Source organism: Kogia breviceps, chromosome 9 (genome assembly GCF_026419965.1).
Source record: "Kogia breviceps isolate mKogBre1 chromosome 9, mKogBre1 haplotype 1, whole genome shotgun sequence".
NCBI classification, from domain to species: Eukaryota; Metazoa; Chordata; class Mammalia; order Artiodactyla; family Physeteridae; genus Kogia; species Kogia breviceps.
In genome coordinates, this window is record NC_081318.1 from 108,809,317 (window position 1) to 108,818,058 (window position 8,742).

Sequence of the window (8,742 nt, forward strand, 5' to 3'; positions counted from 1 at the left end):
GACTAAATATCAATTATAGGAAAAGATCTGTAAAAAATACAAACACATGGAGGCTAAACAATACACTACTTAATAACGAAGTGATCACTGAAGAAATCAAAGAGGAAATCAAAAAATACTTAGAAACAAATGACAATGGAGACACAACGACCCAAAACCTATGGGATACAGCAAAAGCAGTTCTAAGAGGCAAGTTTATAGCAATACAATCATACCTTAAGAAACAGGAAACATCTCGAATAAACAACCTAACTTTGCACTTAAAGCAATTAGAGAAAGAAGAACAAAAAACCCCCAAATTTAGCAGAAGGAAAGAAATCATAAAGATCAGATCAGAAATAAATGAAAAAGAAGTGAAGGAAACAATAGCAAAGATCAATAAAACTAAAAGCTGGTTCTTTGAGAAGATAAATAAAATTGATAAACCATTAGCCAGACTCATCAAGAATAAAAGGGAGAAGACTCAAATCAATAGAATTAGAAATGAAAAAGGAGATATAACAACTGACACTGCAGAAATACAAAAGATTATTAGAGATTACTACAAGCAACTGTATGCCAATAAAATGGACAACCTGGAACAAATGGACAAATTCTTAGAAATGCACAACCTGCCGAGACTGAACCAGGAAGAAATAGAAAATATGAACAGACCAATCACAAGCACTGAAATTGAAACTGTGATTAAAAATCTTCCAGCAAACAAAAGTCCAGGACCAGATGGCTTCACAGGCGAATTCTATCAAACATTTAGAGAAGAGCTAACACCTATCCTTCTCAAACTCTTCCAACAGATAGCAGAGGGAGGAACACTCCCAAACTCATTCTATGAGGCCAACATCACCCTGATACCAAAACCAGACAAAGACGTCACAAAGAAAGAAAACTACAGGCCAATATCACTGATGAATATAGATGCAAAAATCCTCAACAAAATATTAGCAAACAGAATCCAACAGCACATTAAAAGGATCATACACCATGATCAAGTGGGGTTTATCCCAGGAATGCAAGGATTCTTCAATATACGCAAATCAATCAATGTGATACACCATATCAACAAACTGAAGGAGAAAAACCATATGATCATCTCAATAGATGCAGAGAAAGCTTTTGACAAAATTCAACACTCATTTATGATAAAAACCTTGCAGAAAGTGGGCATAGAGGGAACTTTCCTCAACATAATAAAGGCCATATATGACAAACCCACAGCTAGCATCGTTCTCAATGGTGAAAAACTGAAACCATTTCCACTAAGATCAGGAACAAGACAAGGTTGCCCACTCTCACCACTCTTATTCAACATAGTTTTGGAAGTTCTAGCCACAGCAATCAGAGAAGAAAAAGAAATAAAAGGAATCCAAATAGGAAAAGAAGAAGTAAAGCTGTCACTGTTTGCAGATGACATGATACTATACATAGAGAATCCTAAGGATGCTACCAGAAAACTACTAGAGCTAATCAATGAATTTGGTAAAGTTGCAGGATACAAAATTAATGCACAGAAATCTCTGGCATTCTTATACACTAATGATGAAAAATCTGAGAGTGAAATTAAGAAAACGCTCCCATTTACCATTGCAACAAAAAGAATAAAATATCTAGGAATAAACCTACCTAAGGAGACAAAAGACTTGTATGCAGAAAACTATAAGACACTGATGAAAGAAATTAAAGATGATACAAATAGGTGGAGAAATATACCATGTTCTTGGATTGGAAGAATCAACATTGTGAAAATGACTATACTACCCAAAGCAATCTACCGATTCAATGCAATCCCTATCAAATTACCACTGGCATTTTTTACAGAACTAGAACAAAAAATTTCACAATTTGTATGGAAACACAAAAGACCCCGAATAGCCAAAGCAATCTTGAGAACGAGAAATGGAGCTGGAGGAATTAGGCTCCCTGACTTCAGACTCTACTACAAGGCTACAGTAATCAAGACAATATGGTACTGGCACAAAAACAGAAATATAGATCAATGGAACAGGATAGAGAGCCCAGAGATAAACCCACACACATATGGTCACCTTATCTTTGATAAAGGAGGGAAGGATATACAGTGGAGAAAAGACAGCCTCTTCAATAAGTGGTGCTGGGAAAACTGGACAGCTACATGTAAAAGTATGAAATTAGAACAATCCCTAACACCACACACAAAAATAAACTCAAAATGGGTTAAAGACCTAAATGTAAGGCCAGACACTATCAAACTCTTAGAGGAAAACATAGGCAGAACACTCTACGACATAAATCACAGCAAGATCCTTTTTGACCCATCTCCTAGAGAAATGGAAATAAAAACACAAATAAACAAATGGGACCTAATGAAACTTAAAAGCTTTTGCACAGCAAAGGATACCATAAACAAGACCAAAAGACAACCCTCAGAATGAGAGAAAATATTTGCAAATGAAGCAACTGACAAAGGATTAATTTCCAAAATTTATAAGCAACTCATGCAGCTCAATAACAAAAAAACAAACAACCCAATCCAAAAATGGGCAGAAGAACTAAATAGACATTTCTCCAAAGAAGATATACAGATTGCTAACAAACACATGAAAGAATGCTCAACCTCATTAATCATTAGAGAAATGCAAATCAAAACTACAATGAGATATCATCTCACACCGGTCAGATTGGCCATCATCAAAAACTCTAGAAACAATAAATGCTGGAGAGGGTGTGGAGAAAAGGGAACCCTCTTGCACTGCTGGTGGGAATGTAAATTGATACAGCCGCTATGGAGAACAGTATGGAGGTTCCTTAAAAAACTACAAATAGAACTACCATACGACCCAGCAATCCCACTACTGGGAATATACCCTGAGAAAACTATAATTCAGAAAGACTCATGTACCAAAATGTTCATTGCAGCTCTATTTACAATAGCCAGGACATGGAAGCAACCTAAGTGTCCATCAACAGATGAATGGATAAAGAAGATGTGGCACATATATACAATGGAATATTACTCAGCCATAAAAAGAAATGAAACTGAGTTATTTACAATGAGGTGGATGGACCTGGAGTCTGTCATACAGAGTGAAGTAAGTCAGAAGGAGAAAAACAAATACCGTATGCTAACACATATATATGGACTCTAAGGGAAAAAAATGTCATGAAGAGGTTAGTGGTAGGACGGGAATAAAACACAGACTCACTCGAGCATGGACTTGAGGATATGGGGAGGGGGAGGGGTGGGCTGTGACAAAGTGGGGGAGTGGCAGGGACATATATACACTATCAAATGTAAATTAGATAGCTGGTGGGAAGCTGCTGCATAGCACAGGGAGATCACCTCTGTGCTGTGTGACCGCCTGGGGGGGTGGGATAGGGAGGGTGGGAGAGAGGGTGATGCAAGAGGGAGGAGATGTGGGAGCATGTGTGTATGTATAACTGATTTAGTTTGTTGTAGAGGGAAAACTAACACACTATTGTAAAACAATTATACTCCAATAAAGATGTTAAAAAAAAAAAAAAGTCACTAGGCTTTCTTGCTAAAGTGGTTCTAGATAACAGAACTGCTTAGATCACTTACTGTCTAAACAAGCAGTGTGCACCAAAGCAAATACTTCCTGCTGTACCTGGATCAACCCCTCTGATATTTTAGCAAATGTAAGAAATTAGCAAATAAGCTACTTGGCTAAAACAGGTTGATATCCCTTCAGGTACATTCTTTGATTTATCTGATACCAACTGGCTTGGTTCCCGGGGGCCCTGGCTTAGGGTTAGCCTTCAGTCTCCGTGTTACCCTCTTCAGAGTCGTCATCAGTCTCCCTGGTGGGCTATATTCTCTCAACCATCTTACACGCACGTTCACAGCCCTCAGCAGCACATCAGGTGGTCTCCGTGCTCTTGGAGAAACAGAAACAAAGTGAACAAAGAGACGAACAGCACAAACATTTCTTCCATGGCCCTGACACCACAACCTGTGAGTTTTCACAATGAGACAAGAGCAACTGAACTCTGACGGCGACCGAGGGTGGCGCTTATACACCATCTGAGATCAATCTCTCCTGTATGAGAGCGTGACCAAAAGGGGTATTGTTAGATCAATTACACAAGGAGACCACCAGGCTGAGGTGGCTCTATTGCCTTGGCAGCCTCTGTAAGCAAACCAGAACTAAGCCTGTAAACGCCTCAAGGTTACAAGAGCAAAACCTAAGGACAGCCCATCACAAAGAGCCAACTGGGCTGCAAGCTACAGCAACTGGATTCCTGACCCTCAGAAACTATGTGAGGCAATAAATTTTTACTAAATTATTAAGTTCGGGGATCATTTCTTACATAGCAACGGATGGATAACAACAGTGGCTTCTCCCTCGAGTGCCCTCTCAGCCCTAGGAAGGGGGCTGCTCCTCGTATCGGCTACTGCTACATTCTTTAGGGTTCTCTGCACTTCTCATGAGGCAACCTCTCCTTACTCCAATCTCTTTACGGTTCGTAATAACTGTTTACATTAAACTTTCCCTCTCAAAGCACTGTGTGGTTTCTCTCTCCTGAGTGTATCCTTGATGATACAGCAGATACACCTGAGGCTGCTCATCAGAGGGGCACTCTGAGAAACACTGGTGTACATCAGCCGTGACGCAGCTCCTCGAGTCCACGGCCACAATGAAATCAAGCAAAAAGAAGGGAAGAAATGGCTATTAGAGAAGCAGCCAACCGTGTTGACTTTAGATGCCTTCCATAATTTAAAAAACAAAAACAAAGAAAGCTGCTATCACACTGGTTCACTGCTTTTCATAGTATCTGAACCGACGTTGTCAAAATGTTACAAAAGCCTACGTACAGAAACATAATGCAGTGAAGTAGACTTGATCTGGTTTTAGAATTTGAGGTGAATTTTACTGATTGATTACACCACAACATATAGACAGCTAACCTAAACAGGATCAAATAAGTGACTTAAAGAATACTTACTAATAAAGTTACTGTGTTGGTAGATTTTACGTAATCTTTTCTCACTAACAGCACACACCATCATGATAAAATTATTCCTCAATGCCTAATTTAAAAATTACACTCTGTATTAATTTCCTAGGGTGCCGAAACAAACTGAGTGGCTTAAAACAACAGAAGTTTATAGTCTCACAGTTCTCGAGGCCATAAGTCCAAAATCAAGGGTTGGCAGGGCCATGTTCCCTCTGAGATTCTGGGCAGAATCCTTCCTTGCCTCTTCTAGTTTCTGGTGTTTGCTAGCAATCTCTGACATTCCTTGGCATACAAATGCATCACTCTAATCTCTGCCTCCATCATTCCATGGCCATTTTCTCTCTCCCTGTGTGTCTCTGTCTCTCTTCTAAGGACACTAGTTTATAGTGGATTAAGAGCCTACCTTACTCCAGCATGACCTTACTTTAATTACATCTAACATAACCTTATTCCCAAGTGTCACATTCTGACATTCCACAGGTTAGGACTTCATCTTTTGGGAAGACACAATTCAACTCATAACACCCTCATTTTCATGAAACTTCACGACTATCAAAACATATGCATAGTTTGACAACTTCTATTTTAAGTACATTCTTAATATCCTAAGAATTAAAGATGTAATAATCTGTTAATCACAATCTATCAATACAGAAGGCAGGGGAACTTAATTCATGTTCATTTTATTTTACGACTTCCCTAAATCTAAGCATTCTTTCTCTCACCTTAAGCGGGATCAGGCTGCTTGTTGCTCTAAAACCAATACTCTAGAGGCAAGGCTGGTGGAAATGAAAGTGTGCTTTATTTTGGAGGCTGGCAAACCAAGGGAGGGGGTACTCGTGTCCAAAGGCTGACAACTCCCGCCCCCAAGGATGACCAGTGGGTGAGAGCTTTTAAAGGCGAGTTTCTGGGGTGTGTAAGTGGAAGCAGGGGGATACGTGTAGAAACAGCACAGTCAGCTCTGACAGTCCTCTTGAAATTGGTCATACGGTGGTCTGATCAACATCACCTTGATTGTTTTTTTTTTTTTTTTTTTTTTTTTTTTTTTTTTTTTTTTTCTGTACGTGGGCTTCTCAGTGTTGTGGCCTCTCCCGCTGCGGAGCACAGGCTCCGGACGCGCAGGCGCAGCGGCCACGGCTCACGGGCCCAGCCGCTCCGCGGCACGTGGGATCCTCCCGGACCGGGGCACGAACCCGCGTCCCCTGCATCGGCAGGCGGACTCTCAACCACTGCGCCACCAGGGAAGCCCACCTTGATTGTTTTACGTACACTTAAGTTTTCAGTTCCAGGGTCAGTTTGCTCCCGTTTCTTTGAGGCCAGTTTAATGTGCTCTCATTTTCATGTTCAAGAACATGAAAAAACTCTTCCCCTTTCCTTTAGCATATAACAACGACCACTGGCATGGGTCCCCCACCCGGACTTATTTTAATTGTTTAATTGCATGGAGATATCACAAGCCCCATTAGTTATTCGTGGTTTAATTTTCTTTTACATAAGCCCGTTTGGTATGTAGTTGACGTCAACATTATGTTTACTGGATATAAAAGGTTAAAAAGAAAAACATGTAATTTCAGAACCAGTGTTTACCTCCTTCTCTGAGGTAGAAAATGAAACTCAACTGTTCTCACCTATTTACTGTTCTCAGGGAGACTCAAATAGTGGTTCCTTTCACTTATCTTTAAACTGCAGTAGCCTCCTTACTCTAAGGATAATACTGAGACAGCAACTGATAATATGTATGAATGACAGATTTTTCAAATGTTTGCCAGAGACTTATTTTTACTACAAAGGATTTAAACACCAGGTCACAAACAAAACAGAAATGTATGTGAAAACAAAAGAAATCCGGAGAAAAATCAGTGCTGACATATGAATTCTAAACCACAAGCACTGACTTTTCCTGGGGAAGAAAGAGGATGCATTTATTGGGGGCTTACCAGGTACCAGGTAAGGCAGTTTGACAGACCATTTGATATACTTTAATGCAATCACTAACATCCCTGTGAGCTAGGAATTGTTCTCCAAATTTGAATTACATACAAGAAGAGCGAGTTTAGAAAACTCACTTGCCTAAGATTCCATGTTCAGACCAAAATTAGCTCTTTCAAAATTGCCTTCATTGGGGCGAACTAATACCTTTTCAAACACAAAAATACACGCGGAGCCAGGGAGGTAAAGTGGGAGTTGGAACAGAGATCAGTGGAAACACAGGAACCTAACCGGTGAACGCGCGGTTTTACCAAAACAAGAACAGCTGTGCCGATATTCACGTATTCCTTCCTGTCCACCTTCCCCCTACCGAGTTAGCTTGTTCACACGTGTCCCACTTCCGACTCCTGGGCGCACATACCAGACCCATCACAGTGACACTACTGTGTAGAAACAAGGCCTTTTGGTTGCTGTTCCCAAGCCCTACATTCCAAGGGCAGGGAACCAGAGGCCAGGGCTGACGATAACCTCGGCCCCAGGGAAAGTGCCAACAGGCGGTCAGAGGGTACGCTGTACAGCTCTGGGGGCGGGCCCTCGATGGTAAACAAATCTGCACCTCAACAGACGCCGGAGACCTGGCCCGCACTTCCGAGAGCCCCGAAAGAGCGTATTTCAAAGGCACGAGGGACCAGGAGGCGCCTACCAGAAGGAAAGCGGCTAACAACGCAGAGCTCCACAGCCTTCCAGGGCCACATCGACCGGGAAGGACCGCAGCTCGGCGCCCGCGCGCTGGGAGCTCGCCAGCCCCGGACCGCCCAGCGGCGGAACCCAGGGCCTTGACCCAGGAGCAGCGCGCGGCGCGGGGGCGGCGGGTGGACGCTACCACCGCCGGCGCTCCCCCTCCCCCAACGCCTGGCGCGGCCCGAGTGCGGCCGCCGCTCGCCGACTCACCTTCCCATCGCTGTGGAAGGGGAGGCCGAGCTCGTCGGGAGTGAGCTGGGGACGAGCACGTGGCGGCTCCTCGGCCGGCCCGGCGGCGGCGGCCTCGTAGTCCGGGAAGGGGTTAGGGAACGCCCGCTCTTCCATATCCGCGTCCCCGCCCAACTGCAACTTAAGCCTCCGGGACATGGTCTCGCCCATGTCGGCCGCGCGCCCTGGCCTCCGCGGGGCCGCGCGGTACGGTGAGCGAGCGGGGACAAGCCTCCTCCGAGGCGCTCGGGCCCGGCCGCGAGCGGGTCTCAGGCAAGCCCTAAGGAAGGCGGCGGGCGCCCCGCCCCGGCCCGGCTCTAGACGGGCCCTCGGGGAGGCTGCGGCGGTTCGCAGTCACCGGGGCGCCGCGATAGCGGGGTCCCCTCCGAGTAGTAGGCTCCGGCCGGCGGCGCCGCAAGGACAGCGTCTCCGGGGAGGGCGCTGTCCCTCCCAGTCATCCCGCCGTCGGGGGGGAGGGGGGTCTGGAGGAGGAGCCACCGCCTTTTTTTTTTCCTTTTAGGTTTTAAGTCCCTTTGTTTTGAATAAACAGGTATCTTTGGTAGCAGCACGTAATGTGAAAGCATCCTTAATCACCTAAATAGTTCATTGACCCCCCCCCCCGCCCCAGGCTCGTCCAATATTAGTTTAATTGCCCAGGAGCATAACATGTATAATAATAAAAGGACACAAGCAGGTACATCTGCATTTATGTAATCACAACATAGTTAGCAGCCTTTATTGGTTCTCTTTGTTCTTCTTGTTGTTTCTTTAATTACCTGAAACTAAATAGATATAATGATTTCTCCTCCTCGAGGGAAATATATTATTCCCTTTTTTTTTGTCCATTTAAACATTGAATTCCAGATGGTACTAGGTGATGACAAAAGATAG

General features: G+C 43.7%; 1 protein-coding gene across 1 annotated transcript in view; it reads right to left on the minus strand.

Annotated features, from left to right (window-relative positions):
• Nucleotides 1–8,339, minus strand: part of LANCL2 (LanC like glutathione S-transferase 2) — a 66,048-nt gene extending 57,709 nt beyond the window's left edge. Inside the window, exon 1 of the mRNA XM_059074571.2 lies at nt 7,834–8,339. Coding sequence (XP_058930554.1) covers nt 7,834–8,022 — 189 coding nt within the window. The 5' untranslated portion in view covers nt 8,023–8,339. The remainder of the gene's footprint in view (nt 1–7,833) is intronic.
• Nucleotides 8,340–8,742: the final 403 nt, after the last annotated feature.